Source organism: Chaetodon auriga, chromosome 11 (genome assembly GCF_051107435.1).
Source record: "Chaetodon auriga isolate fChaAug3 chromosome 11, fChaAug3.hap1, whole genome shotgun sequence".
Classification (NCBI taxonomy): domain Eukaryota; kingdom Metazoa; phylum Chordata; class Actinopteri; order Chaetodontiformes; family Chaetodontidae; genus Chaetodon; species Chaetodon auriga.
The window spans coordinates 14,903,370-14,923,796 of NC_135084.1; the positions used below are offsets into that span (position 1 = coordinate 14,903,370).

Genomic DNA, 20,427 nt, shown 5'->3' on the forward strand with positions numbered 1-20,427 from the left:
AATATTTTCCACAGCCTTCATAGTGGCTGCAGCAGATGCTCGTGCCATGCTGGGAGGCAATCTGTTGTGCTGTGTGCCGTGACTGTTTAGAACAAGCTGAATCACTGTATACTGCCAGAGCTTGTTGAGTCACCTCTCTCTTCTTGTTTCTCTCTCTCTGTCTCTCTGTCTCAGGTGGTTCCAGAAAGTGGGTCGGTAAATGGCAAAGGCAAGGCACAGATGGATGATACCCACACGGCAGCAGAGGAGGATGAGGGGGAGGAAGGCCACATACCTCATACGCAATCTCCCCCCATCACCCACTCGCTCACCCACAATCTGGCCTCGGACCAAGCCGGACAACCAGCACTTGTTAAAAGAGAGACCGGGCTGGATCTGACCAGCATTGCACTTCACCAACATGTATGCTCTTCTGTGTCTTTTCAGAATGGTTCTGCTGAGAACCTGAAAAAACCTAATGGTGCTCATATGACCACTGGGTCACACTCTGATCTGAAGTCTGCATATAAAAGGACTACGATTGCATCAGAACCTCAAAGGACCATAATAACTACAGTCCCTAGAGACTGCGCTGAGAATGGACCCAAGACTCCTCCGGTTGACATGTCAGTTCCGCTAAAGAAGATCAAAGTGGAGGAGCCGTGGATGTGGATCACTGAACAAGCCACCACACAGCTGAGTGATGAAGATGAGGTCTGCGAAGACCCACTGTCCACGCTGGCGGCTGTGGTGTGTCTTTCTGTCACAGAGAGGAAGGGACTGGAGCAGAAACTATTCAGCTCACGATCATCCATTCTTTGCTCCATCAAAACGGAGCCACCAGATTTGCACTTCATCAAGAAAGAGCCCGAAGACTTAAAGAATGACTTGTGTCAGAAAAGCACTCCTGTTAGCTTGCAAAGGACTCCCCAGCCTATCAAAAGTGAACCTCCTCCAAGTGTCTTGCTACCAAGCGTGCAGTCTTTGGCAGAGAAGAGAAATCTTAGTTTTGATCAGGCGATTGCTATTGAGGCCTTGACTCAACTGGCAGCTATACCTCAAAACACCCCAGGGCCCATTAAAGCTGAAAGTAAGTGTGAACATCCCATTTCTACTGCTGCCCCATTTTCAACCTCCAATACAAATACAACCCTGCAAGAAGCCAAACCCACAGCAGCTATCCGCTACAACAAAGTCTCGGTTATCAGCTCACCACTACACCAGATGTCAGTCATCCGCCCTCCTGTGGCCAGACAAGGGAATGTCATCCAGTGCTCCCCGGGGTTGAGCTCTAACACAAAGCTGTCTCCGCAGGATGTCTTAGAGACCAGCTCAAATGATGATAACGCACCCTGCAGGAGGACAGAGCAGGGCTTTGGTTCTCATGTCATCAAGTCTGAACACAGCTATAAAGATCCCAGTGACATCAAGTTCAGTAAAGAACATGAGCGGTTGTTTGGGGAGGACAAAAATGGTGTTGTTGGTAAAGTGAGGAGAAACAAAGATGAGGAAGAGGTGGCAGCCCAGCTGGCAGACCTGGCCTTCATCATCCAGTCACGACACAACCTGCAGTCAGAGAGCAACCCTCCAAAAGGAACACCTGTGTCAGCCATCAAATACAACTACAACTCCCAGCTACCCCTGAGTCAGAAAAAGACCCTCATAAAAAAAACAAAAGCTACACCTTCCAAGCCCAGGAAGAAGAAGGTAAGTGATGGACTACCCCTTTCAAAACGCATGCCAAATGGAGAGACGCCCCACAGGAGCAGAGGGAAGAAGATTCTCCCACAGGGGAAATCAGGCCTTCACCACAAGAGGAACCTGTTTCTGCCTCAGGCCCAGATTGACCTGAAGAGATACTTGGCTGAGGCTGAGGAGGAAAGGAGGCAATTCATCCATCACAATAATGCACACAATACAGCCTTCTTAGATCCGCAGACTCAGAACTACAGCACTCTCATGAGGATCAACCACATTCGAAGTCAAGAAAACCAGCCTTGGTCCCTTTCAAACGGTCCACTCCACCAACACAATCCATGCAATGGTCAAGCTGCAGGACCAGGGCATGAGTGTGAAAAGCATTTGCTATCTCAGGTAGAGCAGCTCTGTGGTGGGCTGCAGCACGGTGCTGATCCTAACGCCAGCCCAGCCAATGCCACTTTCCTCAGCCACACCACTGGGCACCATGGTCTGGCTAATGGCTTCTCAGGGGCTCGGCAGTCCCCTCCTCCAAGCCAGCAGGGCTACTACAAGCTGGAGAGGTCAGGACCTGTCACTGTCCTGTCCACGGCTACTGATGGGGATCTTGGCCACTCTGCAGAGTCAACTCCATCAAAGAACAGCATCCACAGCTTTCTGGAGTCTCCTATGAGTTTTCTGGATACCCCTACCAAGAACTTGCTCAATACACCTTCCAAGAAACAGTCTGATCTTCCATCCTGTCAATGCATGGGTGAGTTGCTTCCTGACATTTTTTGGAAGACGAGGCCGTCTGCATTGGAATCACTTTAGATATACTCCATTTTTTTGACTGAGTCTGCCCTGAAAGTTTGCTTTCGAGTAACACTGCAGTTCTCTGACCTCAAACTGAGTCTGGTTTTCTGTTTCTCTCTCTCTAATGCAGTCACACACACACACACACACACACACACACACACACACACACACACACATAGACACACATGCTAGCTGTGTCCTAATTCAGGGGCCAGTTCAAGCAAAAGGAGGCTGCATTTCTCTGCCATATTTGGAGGAGGCTTTGGGATGCTTTGTGGAGCCTTGTTGACCCTCATTATGATGTATTTGGTATTGAAATGTGGACCTTCAAGAGTGGCCCCTGAACTGAGATCCAGCTACATTCATTGTGTAAACCACATTCACATTATGATTCTCTTATCAAGAATGTCTGCCATCAGAGCATCAGTGTCTATTTGAAGCCATTGTGCAATTTGAAAGACAACAAATGATATGATAAACGATATCTAATAGATCTTGATTTTTTTCCACAGACCAAATCATTGAAAAGGAGGAAGGCCCTTACTATACTCATCTCGGGGCAGGACCTAGTGTTGCCGCAGTGAGAGAAATGATGGAGAACAGGTAGAGTAGACTCTGTTTACACATTGAGTGTATGTGGGTGTGTTTTCTACCAAACATGCTGAGAGCCTACTCATCAACCACAGGCTCGGTGGAATGGGGTGGGGTCACAGCCAAAGAGTCTGTCATTAAAAGGAAGCATTGCTGAGCTAGCTCGACACGTTCATCCTCTGTCTCGGCTACACACACATACACATAACACACGCAACATGTTGAAACAGGAAACCCCTCGAGCTGAAACGAGGGGCCCGTAAACCTAAATGACAGCCAGTTATAACAGCCTGAGGTCCATCACAGTCCATCTGACAGCCACACTTAACTGAAAATATTCATTCCTGTATTCATGAGTTTTTCAATGAGAAATGCATTTTTTGGAGTACTGGAGTGGAGTACTGTCTTGTGCATTTGTGTATATTAACCTGTTACTACAGTTTGTAGTAGAAATACCACATAATATGTCGATTGATTTGCTGAAGGATTTGTGTATTGTCAGTTGCTCTCAAGTATAAGACGCAATGTAATGTTGCCTAACATGTTGTTTCTCTTGTGTGTTTTGTGTGTGTCAGGTATGGTGCCAAAGGAAATGCAGTAAGGGTGGAAGTTGTTGTTTACACTGGGAAAGAAGGAAAAAGCTCCCAGGGGTGTCCAATAGCTAAATGGGTATGTGGCTATTGTTTCTGTTCATTTTAATATACTTAATGTCCTGAATATGCTCTATGTTGATGCGTTCGTGTGGATCCCACTGTAGTATATTTAGAAGCAGAGACGGAAGTCACTCCCAGATTCTTACCCTTACCACAACCACAGCAAGCCCTTAGCTGTCCCCAACCATGTAACCGTAACCAAAACATAATTATTTCCAACTTCATGCCTAAACATAAACATGTCAAGGCTTACACCTAAAGATTACAAGAGTACTGCCCAATCTTGTCGTTTGGCAGGTTAATCACAGCGCTTCAAACCCATTACCCAGCATGAATCCATAAAATCCTTGTTTTGCTGTCATTCATACATTATAACGTGTTTGTTGTCTGTGTGCATCATCTGACAGGTGATTCGGCGTGGCAGTGAAGAGGAGAAGCTGCTGTGTTTGGTCCGCCAAAGGCCAGGGCACTACTGTGACTCTGCTGTGTTAGTGATCCTCATCCTGGCGTGGGAGGGAATCCCTCGGCCGGTGGCGGACAATCTCTACCAGGAACTCACACGATCCCTCTTTAAATACGGCTCCCCCACCAGCCGTCGCTGTGCCCTCAATGAAGAGTGAGTACCTTTTCCTTTTTTTTTGCAGTGACACTACTTCTTCCCAGCTTTTTTTTTTTTCATTATCTTCCTTCCTCTGCCTCTCCATCTCCACAGTCGTACGTGTGCATGTCAGGGATTGGACCCGGACACCTGCGGAGCTTCATTTTCCTTTGGATGCTCCTGGAGTATGTACTTCAATGGATGTAAGTTTGCCCGCAGCAAAGTGCCCCGCAAGTTCCGCCTGCTTGGAGACTACCGGGAGGAGGTGAGGGAGTGGTCAGCTTCCACAAATCCTAGAGGAAATCATCCATTACCGTCTTTCCTGTTTGTTTCTTCTGGTGTTATAGTGATGTGAGAATATATTTTGTACATAATCAATGTGCTAGCTTCTATTGTAGTTTCAGTTCTTACTGTGTTTATCAGACAAGTTCTGTTGTGTCTCTGCATTTTATCTGCAATAAAGAACAGACTCAGTTGATCAAATCTATGCCAAACATTTGCCTCCTAGTGGCTTATGTTGGATATGACAATCACACCTGAAGGCAGAGCACTTTAAACAAACAACAGACTGTAAACCAGCTGTTATTCACCCCAAAATTCAAAATCTTCTGCTTTTAGGAGGAGAAGATAGAGAGCAACCTTCAGAGTCTGGCCACTGACCTCTCACCACTGTACAAAAGACTGGCTCCTGAGGCTTTCCAAAACCAGGTTTGAAACATTAAACAGCTGCCACACTTACTTCTGATAGTGTCTTAGCCGCCTTAGGCTAGTAGTAACACAAGAAAACTTGGCTTGAATTTTTTTTTTTTTACCGTCTTCACCACAAACCAGACTCTTCTTATTTACTTTCACCTCACATAGGTGGAAAATGAGGAGGCGGGTTCAGACTGCCGGCTGGGCATGAGGGAAGGACGTCCTTTTTCTGGGGTCACAGCCTGTGTGGATTTCTGTGCCCATGCTCACAAGGACACTCACAACATGAATAACGGCAGCACTGTGGTAAGCAAGCGAGCTACAAGTGTGACCGATGCTATTTACTTCTATATCATGTGTTTAAACGCACCACCAACCTATTTCAAAGGTCATTGGTTCTAATTTTGGTTCATTTCCTTGAGGTATTGATTATGTATGGTCTCCTGTTTGACCAACTTTCTTTTTGTCTGTGTCCTTTTTCAGGTTTGCACTTTAACCAAGGAAGATAACCGTGCAGTGCGTAACATACCAGAAGATGAGCAGCTCCATGTTCTGCCACTTTACAGGATCTCTGACAGGGATGAGTTTGGTCAGGTCGAGGGCCAGTGGGCCAAGATTCGAAGTGGTGCTCTGCAAGTTCTGTCTTCCTTTCCCCGAGAGGTGAGTGTGCAGGAGAGCAGCTTTCACCATCTGTTATTGTTGTTTTTCTTTTTAACTGCAACATCATTTGTTTGAGGAAAAAAATGAAAATAATCTAAACAGATACCATGTTTTAAATCACTGATTTATTTATTTATTTATTTTGCATTTATCAGGTGCGTCTACTGGCCGAGCCAGTAAAATCGGCCCGTAAGATAAGGCAAGAGGCTCGTCTGAAGGCTCAAGCAGAGAAACTGGAGAAGAAGCTCGGGCTGACTCCTCTCACTCCTGGGAAAGTGAAAAGTGAAACCCCCAACAAAGGTAATAAACCCAAGTTTCTGTTTCAATACGTAATACGTTGAGGTCAAAATACATTCATATTTTTGATTATCGCATCAGTGTCTTTGAAATAAATGTATTTTCTGCATCCACAGCAGAGCCTCAGGGCTTCTTCAGCTCGCACAGACCACCACCCAGACCTGCCAGTGCTGGAAGGTACATACCGGACAGGAATCAACCCAGCACTTACAGCCAGAGCACCAGCAGCTACCCCACTCTGGGTGCAGGGGTCACCCCACAGAAAGAGGTCATCTCCCCCAACCAACATGGCCTGCCTGGCCTCCAGTTTGGACAGAATGGTTCAGCTCTCAATTATAAGACAATGAGTGATGCCATGAATGGTTATTCTCCGGCATCTGGTGACCAGAGTGTTACGTCAGAAAGTATACCTCCACATCATGCTCTTAGTGACTACCCCCCTACTTTTAAAACTGAGCCCAACGAGGTGCACTGCTCTCCTCTGTGCAGACCCTCCCCCAGTGGGAGTGCTCCTCCTCCCTCCTCCTTCTCCCCCAGACCTACCTCTGAGGGCCTCTTCAGCAGGCTCAATGGACTCCACAGGGCTGCAGGAGATGTCACGGCAGAGGTCACGGGTCATGGCCTCCCTCCGCTCTCATCTCTCCCCCTTCCCCCACAAACACCCCCACTTGAACCCGAGGAAGTCAAGCAGGAAGAGGTGTGGTCAGACAGCGAGCACAACTTCCTGGACCACAATATAGGTGGAGTTGCTGTGGCACCATCCCACGGCTCCATCCTGATAGAGTGTGCACGGCGGGAGCTCCACGCCACCACCCCTATCCTCAGGCCAAACCGCAGCCACCCCACCCGCATCTCCCTGGTCTTCTACCAGCACAAGTCTCTAAACGAGCCAGGCCACGGGATGGCCATGTGGGACGCAAAGGTGGCCAAGCGGGAACGGGAACGAGAGGAGGAGGCTGAGAGATTAAGGATGGAGGACATCCCCGGAGGCTGTGTGGGGAAGAACGGCAAAGGAGCTGGAGGAGTGGAGCTAGAGGAGGAAACAGGGGAGGAGGCAGAGGAGGCGAGGAGGATCATGAATGTCCCCACACGTCAAACATGGACTCTCCCGAGGGATGGTGTCATCACCGTGTCCCCTTATGCTCTTACACAAGTGACGGGCCCCTACAATCGCTGGACTTAGTCATCATGTTTTACACTCACACACCCACACACACACACACACACACAGAAAACTCCTACACCCTGTGCTTCTGCCTTACCTCAATCAACTTCAAACTGCTACTCTCATTTTTTCATTGTTTTCATTGTGCTTTTCTAATATCTGTTTGTTCACTTTGTCCTTCTTCATCTCTGCCTTCAAAGCGATGAGGAAGACCAAAGTTTGTTGGCTTTTTAACTGTGAGTTTCGGTGTTGTTTTTATTGTAAAGAGATGGTGCTTTGAAGCATTTTAAAGACGTTTTTAAACTGGTTTTATATACATGATTAAGAACAAAAAAAGATGTGATTATTTATTCTGATCATAACGATTTCTATTTAATTCCTGGTGTAAGCCTGTTTACTGCAAGATTTCTATGATAACCTGCATTATGTGTTGACACTCAGAATTTATGTTGTACAGTAGGACTATGCTCTTTATTTTCAGCCAATAGTTCTCTTCTCATAAGACGAATCTGGTTGGCTTTTACATTGGTGCCATTCTCACTGTAAGCTTTGTTTAGCAAACTCATTACATCACATAATGTAGAAAACAAGACTAATATTGTATCATATATTTACTACAGATTGTCACATGTAGCATTGTGCTTTTCCTTCTGCTGCCTCTGACTTCTGTTGGCAGCCGATGAAAGAAACGTACGTCTTTGGTTTGTTGTGTTATTTTCTCTGCGTCTGGATGGTTTGTCTTTTAGTCACAGATATGTATGGCATATTAAGAAGCACTTTTTTGTTTTCCTACACTTAACTTGAAAAAGGTCCCAAAACATAGGCCTGATTATGTATGTACAGATACAGAAATATATATGACAGCTTAGCATGAACCCAGTTTTATTTTTACAGTATTTCTGCATTTATTTGATTGAAAACGGCATACATATCTAATGAAATTCAAAACTTAGCATAATGAGGAATCATGAAATGCTGCAACAATGAAGTGCTTATCATGATTGACACTTAACTTATGTTCAGCTTCTGGAAAAAGGAATTCAAAAGTCTTTGCATTGGGCACAAGTGTGTTTATAGGATTTCAAAAAGTTACTGTACATTTTAATGGTGCTAATGAGACCTCTGTTTTTTGAACAGAAATCACAAAGTGTCAGATTTGAATACAAAACTGTGTTAGTCAATGCTGACTAATCCAACCATTTCTTCTTTTGCCTCCTCTCTGCTCTTGTTGGAAAACCACTCAAACATCAGTTCCCACTCAGACAATTGCCTAAGACGATTTCGGGTGCTCGACCCTTGTGAAGACTTTGTTTACAGATAGCTTTTTTTACAGGGTCTGAATAAGGGGGTTGGTGTCAACTCCTGGTGAATCAGGATTTTTACTTTTTACTACCCATGAAAGAGAAGCTCTTCATTTTAAGAATGAAATTCCAGCACAACCGATAAAGACCTTTCACTCACACTAACACTGGTGGTGTAATGTTTCCTGTGAGAAAGATTTTGGACTTTTACACACTTTGACTTCCTTTTGGTGCTAATAGGACAAGATGTCAAGGTACATACATTGACCTAACCTGTTGTATACTGAACAGTGATGGCATGGTGCTTTTTGGAAACTCTGCACACACTGATCTGCTATATGATTCAGTACAAAGGCAGTTTTATCATTTCTCTGGATGATTACTGGCTGACAACAGACTGAGATGCATTAGTGTCCCACCATTGATCATGATGTTTTTCAAGTACCAGTAAAATGCAAATTATTGTGCAGATGTCCATCTAGAGTTCAAACGTCTTCCACAGAGAACCAAACTCTCCGACGAGTCTCAGTAATCACAACATACACACAAAATGAAATGAATGTAAACAGTTTTTAAATCGGTTGATTTAGAAAAGACATTTTTGAACATGACAAAGTTACAGTTGTAAATGTTTCTTTTGATTTACTGTGGGGGACATTCTCAGTCCACATTGAAAGTCTTTGTATCAACGAGGAACTAACAACTAGCACCAGCATTCAAAAATCTGAAAAAAAAAAAAAAAAAAAAAAACTTTTATTAGTAGAAAATGTGTAAATATGTATGTGAACAATATTGTTTTTACTGTACTGTTAATGGTGTTTAGACAATGGATGATCTTGCTTATTTTGAAACTGAATTACTGTACGTTGCTGAAAGTATATCCAGTTTAGACTTGAGAAGAGGCTAAATTTAGCATTCCTTTTATGGATGGCTGATCTCTTTCGGGATTGTGAAATAAAGTCATATTTATATTTTGGACCTGATCATGGTTTCCTCTGTCCTGATTTGTTGTGTAAGCGTGTGTGGGTGTTTGTACACATGTGGTTTGTACAGTATGTGTGTTATGAAATGTGTGTGTTTCAGGTTTTTTTAAGCATTTATTCTGTGACAGCTCACACCACATTATTATTTAAGATATGAAGTAGGCTGATCTGTTTGAACAAGCCAAACAGGAAGCAGTGCATGGGTTAATTTTTATTCAAGAATCCAATTTTTTTTTCTTTCTGAATTTCCCACACTAGCATACTGTATGACTCACTGCTGTGGAATTTCAGTTTAGTAATGTGGACCTTGTCCTCTCAATGTTTGGGGATGAATCACTACTTGTTTTTGCACAATCTGTCTCCAGAACTGGTAACATGTTGGGGGTTTTTTTTTCCTCTCAAATGATGTAAGAAAATCATTTGCCTCTGACTCACTGAGATGACTAACAAATCAAAAAACACTGAGAGTTCAGTCAAATCTAAAGAAAATTTACATAATACAACCCTGATTCCAAAAAAGTTGGGATGCTTCGATAATCCTTTTTGACGTATACTGAACTGAGAACAGTACAAAAACAATATATTTAATGTTAACCTCATCAACTTCATGTTTGGAACATTGCACAGGTAAACAGGTTCATGGGTAACAGGTGATAGCATCATGATTGAGTATGAAAGGGGCATCCGCCAAAGGCTCAGTCATTCACCAGCAAGGATGGAGCGAGGTTCAGCACTTTGTGAACACATAAAATGTACAAAGGATATTACTGCATGGGTTGTAATTATAACCATTATGGCACAACCTAAGCGTATAGAAAGAGAACTATTTGGATAATGAATGAAGATGCTGAGCTCCGCTGACTGTAGCTGGATGCTGAGGGTGAAATATTATCAGGACAGCTCTGCGCATGCCCTTCAGATCAGATTTTCAAAAAGTGGAAACGAAATCATTCACAGCATTATAATTTGACAAGAACCATTAAGTTGGGATGCACTGATGTAACTTTTTCTGCAGATGCAGCTTCTGGTGCTTCAATTCAGGGTATCTGCAGATGCCAAATATGGATTCAATATCACCAGTCTTTTCCCCACATGTCAACATCTGAAAACTGCGTGGTACTCATCATTTTCATGTTAGGTAACATGAGCACATGAGCAACTGAGAAGGCAGCCTGCAGTGACTGAGTGAAAGCAGTGGTTGAAGAAGTACTAGATCTTTAAAAAGCAGTAATATCACAGTGTAGAAATCTTCTGATACATGTAAAAATCATGCGTTCAGAATTTTGGTTAACTACATAAGTATCAGCATCAAATTAAGCTTAAAGCACCACATTTGTCATGCAATATCTATTTGCCTCTGAACTGTAGTGGAGAACAAGAATTGAGTCACAGAAAATGGAGATGCTGAAGAAAAGTATAAGTATTTAAAAATTCTACTACACTTCACTACTTTCGAGGTTGAAGGTTGAAGCTGTATGATACAAAAAATCCGACTGAGGATTCAGGAAATTACATTCACAGAAAAGCAGATTTTCAAAGTTTGGGATGTTAAAGGTGCTGAGTTCATTGTTACATCTGCATGGATATTGGCAACCTTTCCAACCCCTTTAAAACTGCAGGCTAATGTGACCACACTGCATGGTGGAGACAGTAGCTGAGCTCTTTTCTGTCTTTTCACTGGCTTCACTGTCATAGCAGCTTTCATTTCACGCTGCACAAAGCTGTCTGTCAACACTAACAGCTCAGACTTCCATCCAACATGGATCCATCACTGTGCTGGTTGAGGCGTGTCATCAGAATAAATACAGACGCTGTGTCACAGTCGGGTTTGACTAATTGCACTAATGGTCCTTGTGAGTGTAAGATATCAAAGACAAACATCCTGATGGCACAGCTGCATGTTGAAATAACACCTGGCAGCAGCAGCAGCTGGATTGTCTTCATTTAGTGTTGAACGGTCAGAGAACATGAAGAATGAGAAACATCAGAGCATCAGATTCAGACAAGACAAGATTCAGGATTTGAGATGTGGTTTGATAGAGGGGGAGAGAAAATTTCAGGTCTTCGTGCAGAAAACAGTCTGCTGTCATATAGTTGTGTGAGAAACATGACGTTCCAAAAAAGAAGACATTTCTTTAAACAATTAGAGCTGAAACATTTAATATTATCCACACATAAGCAACAGTTGTCTGTAACATTGTGCAAAACTGAGGAGCTAACTCTCGCCCACATAGATGGTAATGGGCAATTCTCTCTGCTTTATGAGGCACCATTAACACATTCAGAAGATTGATCCTCCAAAAAGCTAGAGGCATGGAGAACTGACAGAAAGGAGGATTTTCATGAACTGCTTGATTTAAGGCCCAGAGCCAGTCTCTTAGTGCAAAATTAAGGTTATTATAATGCAAATACTTAATGAGAATCTACCAGATTCCCATTATCCCTGATATTTGTGTGAAGTGCAGAGAGGAAAAGGGTACATTAATTCATTGTTTATAGGCGAGTACCAAAGACATTTCTTTACAAGCCAAACTTGAAGACTTTGTTGTAACTCCACAGCAGTCACAAACTTTGGATTTTTACGAGCCAGGAGGATGATTGCACTATTATGGAAGAATGTCAGTACACCTTTTAGTGGAATGTGGACCAACTTATATTGTTAAAAGGAAAGACGAGAACTTTGCTCACTTGTGGAGTCTCTATATGGAGTTTTTGGAAATTGTGAATGATTTGAGGCTGCATGGAAACTATGCACTGCTGTATTTTTTTCTTTTATTTTGCATGGTTTGGGGGTAAAATGGACATCTTTTTGTTAAATTGATAATGTTTATGTTTCATATATCAAATTCAATAAAGAGACATGAGATGTAGAGTAGCCAGGTTAGAAGCACTTCAGATACTGGCTCTTGAATTATATCCAGGTCCTTTGCAGTAAAAGTCATAATACCACAATTTGAAATGACTTTGTTACAAGGAAAATCCATACACTCAACATTATAATTTCTTCCTTTCTACCAGGAAAATGTACTCAAAGTATCAAAAGTAAGAGCACTCATTATGCAAAATTACCGCTGCCAGAGTGTTTGATTATGGAGCCTCTGAAATGTGGTGGAGTAAGAGCATAAAATTGCATGAATGAGGAAATATTCAAATGAAATACAAGCATTTAAAAACTGTACTTAAGGTCAGTTTTTCAGAAAATGTACTTTGTTACAGTCTACCACTGTGAGAGGAAATGGAAACCCCTTCCCCACCAGCGTAAACAAATGGTTGCATTATGGATGAAAGCAGGTAGAGCTCACTAGTTACTGTACATGAGATAACACGGAACAACTGTAAATCTGACTTTGCTGTAAGACAACATCATAAAAATAATGTGCATCCAAGTTACTGTGGGAGTTGTTTCAATCAAAGATAATATAGTTTGCATTAGGGTTGAGGAATATAATGATAAAATTTAGTGGCTTTCCATAAACAGACATCCCCATCTGCTTATTTCATCTATAAACAATTCCCCAATTTAATTTCAAGAATATGTTTTATGAAATGGCAAATTTGTCCGTAATAATGTTTCATTCCCAGTTACCAGGCCTGTGATCCTGGGGCTTAGACAATTCTTGTTAGAAGCACTTCTCCTGGACAGACACAGCAGTATATACGTTTCGGTTCGCCTCGGTCTCATATCACCCACCTCGATCTGGACCAAGGCGGCTTCCGTAGGTGTGTGAGTGGTTGGTCTGTGACGCAGAAGCGCTGAACGGGCAGAACATTTCTACTGTCAAGATGGCGACATCGGAGCCGGTAAGAGAGACAAGAGAGAGCCGAAAAAATTCGACTAATGTGCATGGAAATAGTAGCTGCATCTTCACCATATCTGCCGACCTAATTGCATAATCTTTCCTCCTTGAAACGGCACCCAGTATTTTGGGGAATGCTCGTGTTTCAGTTCACAGATGTGGCAGTTCGCGTGGATCACTGTTAGCGTTAGCATGCACAGCAATGTGATGGATAAGGCAGTGCCTGACTTTGTTGGCAGGGAGGGACTGACTGGACGTCGTTCATTCAAACTCCAATCAACGATTTGTTTTAATCTACTTTAATATTAGATTCAATATCACATTGTGTTTTTTAATCAACTATCAGTACCTTTAAATACTCCAACTACAATGTTATTGATTTTTTTCTTTTTGACAATCTGCACACGTGTGTATCTAGCTTGTAGCTAGCTAGCACGGCTGCTAAAACTAATGCTAGCGTTGTTAAGTTACCTAACTGCAACGTTAGCTTACACGTTCCTGCGGTTATATCATGGATTATTTCACCAACGTAAAGCTCTCTGTTTTCTGTGAGCTGTTACGTGTAATGGTTAAAAAATGTTGACGGTGCAGAGCAGGACACTAATGTTACTGTCTCATATTTAAGTTAACAGGCGAACGGTTTCTAAAAATACTTTACATGTCATTTTGATGATGTGTTAGTGTATTTGAATGGTTCGACGTTCATTCCTTATTTAACAGTGTGTAAGATAGCTGTGGTTCCCTTGGAGAAAGAAATCAATAACTATAATGTGGACATGATGGCCTATCAGGTAGGTGGTTTTGTATTAGTGTATTTTATTCAGCTTTACGAGTTATACAGGTTTAGAAAACTGTCACTTACTTGTAATGATGACCTTTAAGGTCAGATGAGGGTGGTGTCATAAGTGTAACCACAAGGCCTCATGTCACAAGATTGGTAAAATATAAATCCACCCCCCCCCCCCCCCACCTCATAGCTTAGCCTCTGTCATGGTGGCGATCGGTGGACAGACAGGGGTCCGACTGACGCAGATGAATGAGCATCTTTTGTATTCAGAGAAGGTATATGATATGTTTGTGTGTGTCTCTCTCCTCAGAAAGCAGCTGAAACTGAAGATCAACAGACTGACAGCCAAGTTGTTGCAAATCCCGAGCAGTATATCAAGCACCCCTTGCAAAACAGGTGGGAATAAAACAGCTGCTGTGTTTGACAGGATATTGCAGCTGAAAGGTGCTCTTGCTTACATACACTGCAGCATTACGAGTGGAGATTAGATAACAGCACTTACAGTGTTGAATTTGGCATGCAAATGGCATTTTCTGCAGGCGAAACCTTCACATTGTTGCAGAAGTTTTGATGGCATTTTGCAATAAATAATGTAATCCATCACGTTGATAACATATGGCCTGCTGCTGTTTAAAAAGTCTGAAAAATGTACTAGATACAAGATCATGTCACCGACACAGCATGACAGACCATGACAGGAATAATGGGACTGAGATGAAGGAAACGAAAGGAAAAGGATGATTTGCTGGAACAAACGCAGCAAAATTGTTCAATTGAAAAACATGTAAAAGTATGAAGTACTGTCCCCTGTAGAGAGCACCTTTCATCTTCATATTATTCGGGGGAAGGTCTTCACTTTGACTCTTGTCTCACACTCAAAGATCATTGACTTAATGTGCAGTTCTCGGATTTTAGCGTCTGCCACAGAGTTTGAACTGCTTTGACTTACACCGTACAGTGTTTGGGTGGGGCTGCTGCTAGTTTTGATGCTCCCTGTGGTGAGAGCACAGTCAAATTGCTTCTCTGTAGTGACTCTGAGGATGTGTGCATGCTGACAAATGGCTAGTAAACCTCTGTACTGTATTGCTGTGCTTTTAAACAAGTTTATTTTGAATACAATGATTTGAAGCACCATATTAATCTTAAAATTAGTTTGGGGACTTCTGCTGGATGCTTGCGTTTGGTTGAAGTTTGCCTTAAATGGTGTCATGTAAGCTGTTTTTGGATTTAAACAACCAGAAGCGCAGAATGAAGAATTCAGCTTCCTCTCTGCGTGCTAGTGTTGCAATTGTTGTTCACCATTGTCCTTTTAGAAATGTTATCATAGTTCTGTGGTGGTGACGACCTATTCAGGAGCATTGTACAGTCGGTTTAGGAAATGCTGAATAGTTCACTTAGTAAGTCACTTCTAGGCCTTTCTGCTTGTTCAGCCCAGCCTCGGAGGTCAAGGTTGTCCACGTCTGCTGCCCTCGCCTGGCCCACGTAATCCTGCCATTCTGCTTTTAGGCACTCGCGTTTGATCTAAACATACTGCGGTCGGGTTTTTGTATTGTGATGCTTCCTCTCTAACACCCTTAATTATGGATGTCTCAGTTAAAGGGCGAGGTTTTGTCGCTTCTGTCTTTCTTCACACAACTATTTCTCACCATAATTAAGTCTCGACGTGTTGCATTAATTGGAGTTTTGTAAGAGCCGTTTGTTGTGAAATATTATACTCTCAGTTGCTAGTTTAAGAGCACCTGGCTAAAACTGTTGCAGTCTAATGCAGCAGACAGGTGTTTCTATTATTTTGTCTTCCCCATTTTTATGAATGGTGGTAGATTAAATAACATAAATACCTCAACAGCTACCAACAACACCACAAACTCTGTACCCCGCTTTCCTGAGAAACAGCTCAGTGAACTCAAACCAGCAAAAATGCAGGTTTATTCAGCCATCTGAACAAAAGAAGTCATTTTAATATTATGTGATAATCAACATGTAGAGACTTGAAATTTCAGACTGGCAGTGCAACAGTATCGCTATCATGTCTGCTTATTTTTGTCAAGAGTTTGGTGAAGGTGAATCTACAGATGGGTCTGAACAGGCTGCACGTCTCTATTACTTAGCTGTTACATAAGTAGGCGCAATGATCGCTTTCAACTTTCAAGTCATGGGAGGTGATTTTCATATGGCACTGACATAAAGGGAAACCGGAAGGAAGGAAAAGCACATTGAGTTTCTGAAAACCTGCAGTGTGCTGTGGGAAAGGTTCTGCATTAATATACAGTCTAGTAAATATGCTAGAAATGAAAGCACCACTCTTCTTAATGCTCAGGCTCCCATTTCCAGACGTGGCTGTTCCTCTTTGCAGAGAGATCAATGAATGAAAAAGCTCTAAAAAATTAGACCCACTTATCTCAACCCAAGATATTATTGTTAATACTGGAAAGGTAGAACGCGACATGAAATACGCTCTTCAACTGTTCTTAAGGACACAGTTTACATATGCAGTTCTGGTAAAACCCTCTCTTTATCCCTACATAGGCACATCCTATAGGTCTGAATATGCCCCCTCCTTTAATACCGTCTTGTCCTGTAGATCAGCAGATATATTGGCAACATGACAACAGTATCTCATAGCTCTAAATATCATTTGGTCAGTGTGTCATGTTTTTCGACGAGACATGGTCTTCACAGTTCTTCGGTCATTACATGTTGCTCCGTCTGCATTACAAACATGCAGTGGCTGCCTCTTTGAGCTCCTCTGTTCATCCTTGTTTCCATTAGTTTTGCCTTTATTTCAAAACCAGCTGTTAGCCAAGATAGCTACACCTGTGTTTGCCAATACAATCCTCCACCCACGCCTGAGTAAAAGGGATTAACCGGATTAGGATTTTAAAGACTTTTTCAATTGATCCATGTCGTATTACTCAGGCGGCATTTAGTGACTTGTAAAGAGCAGAATCCTTGATAAATTCATCATTGACTTGACCTACTGTCTGCCAAGCTAATTTGCATGCCCTCAGTAGGCATGTAAACAGACTGTGTCCTCGCCTGGGTTCGTCAGCAGAGGAGACACGCGTGTGTGTGGTCTCTCCACCACTGTTGTGTAATAATGTGTCAGTGCAGTTGCTACATGGCACCGGTACAGTTTCATCCTCTCATTTGGCTTTGTTCAGTGTATTAACATCTGTGTTTATGACACACGGGTGGGGTTGATGGTTGGTTCCTGTTGTGGGGGTGGGGGGCACAGGGTTCGGCCTGTGTACTCCAATCCCTCGCCCCTCCCCTGCTAGCCTTCCTGGGAATAGATGAAAGAATAACAGCACCCGTCATAAACAAAGGCTGCATTTGTAGTGCTGATGATGGCCGGCTTTCTCTGTCCTTTTGCATTGATATGCATGCTTTTGTAGCCGGCTGTTGTGTTCTGTACTGCATACAGTACGTATTTGTGTTATTAGGACTCTGGCTTAAGGTTATTTTGATTGCCTTTTTGACATTTCCTCATTCTACTGATACTCATCAGAAACATTCCTGATTTGTTTCACTGTTCTACAAAACAACACTGTTTCTGTAAAATAAATGATTGTCATTCTGTGATTCGTGTCTTTTCCTCTGTCTCAGATGGGCCCTGTGGTATTTCAAAAACGACAAGAGCAAAAGCTGGACAGAGAACTTGCGTCTCATTTCCAAGTTTGACACAGTGGAGGACTTTTGGGCGTAAGTGTGCTCTGCTATTCCTGTCATGTAATTAGGATTTCGTCACTATAGAGAGGTAAACGTGGAGCATTTCAGAAGAATGGCGTTTAAATAAATGATTTTGTCTTTCACTCAGTAATTCACATGAAGTCAAGAAGCCGTTTGTTGAAGCCAAAGCGCTATCCTGTCCTGAAGTTATTTCTAACACTGATGGAAGCACAGATTGCTGAATCAGTGTGTAAAGCTAATACAGATTAGGAATCAGGGATGCACCAATTCATTACTGATATGGAATATTGATCTACTACTGATTCAAATAGCTGGATTTGGTATCTGTGACACTGGAGCCAATCTATTCAGTTCTATGTTGATGTCTAGCTGCGGCTGTGAACCACCATGTTCTTACAAACACAAACTAAAAGGATCATTTGCAGTTCGGAACATAACAGAACACTTGATCTACTCAGTCCAGCACTGGGCATGATGGGAAATGAGGACTGTTGCTACAATATGTTACAAGGCAGTGCACAGCATTCACACCTGTCCTGTAGATACTGACCATCTCTGCCTCCGGACTACCTCTGGGAGTTTCCTACTGTTGTCATCGACTGTGTTTTAAGTCGTCACGTTGCTAACACCAAGGTGGCAGCAGCAGCAGCGCTGGTAGCTGAGGATGCTTAAGTTATAAAGCTGAAAACAAACTGGATTGGTGCATCTCTATCTAAAATGATAGGGGCAACAACTCTTTCTGCTTATGTATTTTCCCGTTGAATTCTTCACTGCACCGTTAATGTGAATCATGGCTGTCGACGTGAACACGGCTCTGTGTTTCTTACAGATTATACAACCATATACAGCAACCAAGCAAACTTGGCTTTGGCTGTGATTACTGTTTATTTAAGGTAAGGGTTTGTTTTATTAATACAATACAGTTGTTTAGTAGTAGTGTAGTGCCACAATGTCAAGAAAGCATTACATGCCCTTAAGTTTTTTTTAATGAGGTATTTAATAGCTTTTTTCGACGTGTGCTAGGATGGGATCAAGCCGATGTGGGAGGACGACAGGAACAAGTTGGGGGGTCGATGGCTGATGACTCTCAATAAACAACAGAGACACAATGACCTTGACCGCTTCTGGATGGAGACGGTAAGACGACCGCTTTCACGGAGCCGCCGCACAAAGCTCATATTGAGTCTGTATCTTTTTAAAGTTTGTGATTCATGATAAAAGGAGCAATGTGATTCATGCAGTGTGTGTCACGTTTTGTGCGTTCTGCAGCTCTTGTGTTTAGTCGGTGAGTCGTTTGATGAGGCAAGTGAAGACGTGTGTGGAGCTGTGGTCAACGTCAGACCCAAAGGTGACAAAATAGCCATCTGGACAAGCAACTGCCAAAACAGGGACGCCATCATGACGATAGGGTAAGTTGAAAAGTCACCTTGTCACTCGGAAATTATGCCCAGCACAAGTGATGGAAAGAGCTGACCACTAGATGGTGACACCACGTTTGCTTGAGTCCTCACACAGCGTCCAACCTATTGTCTCTCCACAGTCAGCTTTATAAAGAGCGCCTGAACATCCCCACCAAAGCCATGATCGGCTACCAGTCACATGACGACACATCCAGCAAGAGCGGATCCACCACCAAGAACATGTACTCCGTTTGAACCCCACCCCCACCCCCTTCAACTTGCTGTAGATTTAAACAATTACCAAACTGCATCATCACAATAATAATTTTGGAGTTGTCAACTACTGTAGTGTCTTTTCCTTTTATTAAACAGAGATTTGTTCACGGTGTGTACAGCTGGAGCCCCCCACCCCCCACCCGACATGAGAAATTGGTAGAAATAGGGAGGAGGCCGGAAATGAGAAGAGTATTTGGCTCAAGATGTCATGCGTGAGCAAGAGAACACAAATGATTTGCTTTTAGAGTTGAAGAGTTCTGTGATTAATACCAGTGACTAGCTTAACTAAGAACAAGCTTTTTTCAGTACTTGATGGCTTGGAGTTGGAAAAAAAAAAAATTAACTGTTCAGCCTTGTGTTTCTCTCATGCCAAGTTCTCACTCCTTACAAAAAGTGTTTCTCACCTCGCAGGAAAAGATGATAGGCAACTTATCCTTTCACAGGAGAAATTTTAAGGGCAATTTTAACTTGATTTATCCAGAAGTGTTGAGCATGAAGAATCTACAGTATCTTAAAGGTGTGTAAAAGCTGTGGTCACGCTCCAAACTAAAGGGTTTGGATTTAAGGCCACTTGTTTGTTTCAGCCATGCTGGAATTGTGGAATATTGCTTGTAGTACTTTGAACTTTTTTTCCTCCCCTTACATTATTTATAATGTATGCATTGCAGTTGAACTTCTTAGTTGAAAGACAACATGAAACTTGTGTTTTTTCAAATTGTTTTTTCTCTTTTTTTTGTTTTATTATTATTTTTTTTTCTTTTTGTTAACAATGTGGACTACTGCATATAGATGACATTTTTTACAGTGTACCATACAGTAAAGATGCTGACAGAATTAGGTGTGCTTTTCACTGTCTTCTTCCTAACAAAACTGTAGATAATGTCACACTCCTCTCTTGGTTGATGCAAAGGAAAGATGATATTCATTGTGAAATGATTTTGCTCATAATGTATCTTTATTATCTGTAATTCCAGGATGTATATTACCTTCTTTCAAGTAAAGGTTAAGTGCTTTGCATTAAAATCAGAACCGTGTTTTCTTCACTGAATCGTGGAAAAATG

At 42.4% G+C, this 20,427-nt stretch overlaps 2 protein-coding genes across 3 annotated transcripts in view; both read left to right on the plus strand.

Annotated features, from left to right (window-relative positions):
- tet1 (tet methylcytosine dioxygenase 1) overlaps window positions 1–9,410 on the plus strand; it is a 29,136-nt gene extending 19,726 nt beyond the window's left edge. For both annotated transcript variants that reach the window (XM_076742650.1, XM_076742651.1), the window contains 10 exons: window positions 175–2,431; window positions 2,988–3,078; window positions 3,642–3,735; window positions 4,127–4,335; window positions 4,432–4,582; window positions 4,936–5,025; window positions 5,179–5,316; window positions 5,494–5,670; window positions 5,826–5,970; window positions 6,084–9,410. In XM_076742650.1, the coding sequence (XP_076598765.1) occupies window positions 175–2,431; window positions 2,988–3,078; window positions 3,642–3,735; window positions 4,127–4,335; window positions 4,432–4,582; window positions 4,936–5,025; window positions 5,179–5,316; window positions 5,494–5,670; window positions 5,826–5,970; window positions 6,084–7,150 (4,419 nt within the window). In that variant the 3' untranslated portion in view covers window positions 7,151–9,410. The remainder of the gene's footprint in view (window positions 1–174; window positions 2,432–2,987; window positions 3,079–3,641; window positions 3,736–4,126; window positions 4,336–4,431; window positions 4,583–4,935; window positions 5,026–5,178; window positions 5,317–5,493; window positions 5,671–5,825; window positions 5,971–6,083) is intronic.
- A 3,751-nt stretch (window positions 9,411–13,161) lies between these two features.
- eif4e1c (eukaryotic translation initiation factor 4E family member 1c) lies at window positions 13,162–19,387 on the plus strand. Its single transcript, XM_076743699.1, has 7 exons — window positions 13,162–13,217; window positions 14,311–14,396; window positions 17,607–17,702; window positions 18,520–18,583; window positions 18,714–18,827; window positions 18,960–19,099; window positions 19,231–19,387. The coding sequence occupies exons 1-7, from the start codon at window positions 13,200–13,202 to the stop codon at window positions 19,343–19,345; spliced, it is 633 nt and encodes a 210-aa protein (XP_076599814.1). The 5' UTR covers window positions 13,162–13,199; the 3' UTR covers window positions 19,346–19,387.
- Window positions 19,388–20,427: the final 1,040 nt, after the last annotated feature.

Coding starts and splice junctions, on each gene's coding strand:
- eif4e1c (XM_076743699.1), top strand. Junction 14,397..17,606: donor AAGCACCCCTTGCAAAACAG/GTGGGAATAAAA, acceptor CCTCTGTCTCAG/ATGGGCCCTGTGGTATTTCA. Junction 17,703..18,519: donor ACAGTGGAGGACTTTTGGGC/GTAAGTGTGCTC, acceptor TGTTTCTTACAG/ATTATACAACCATATACAGC.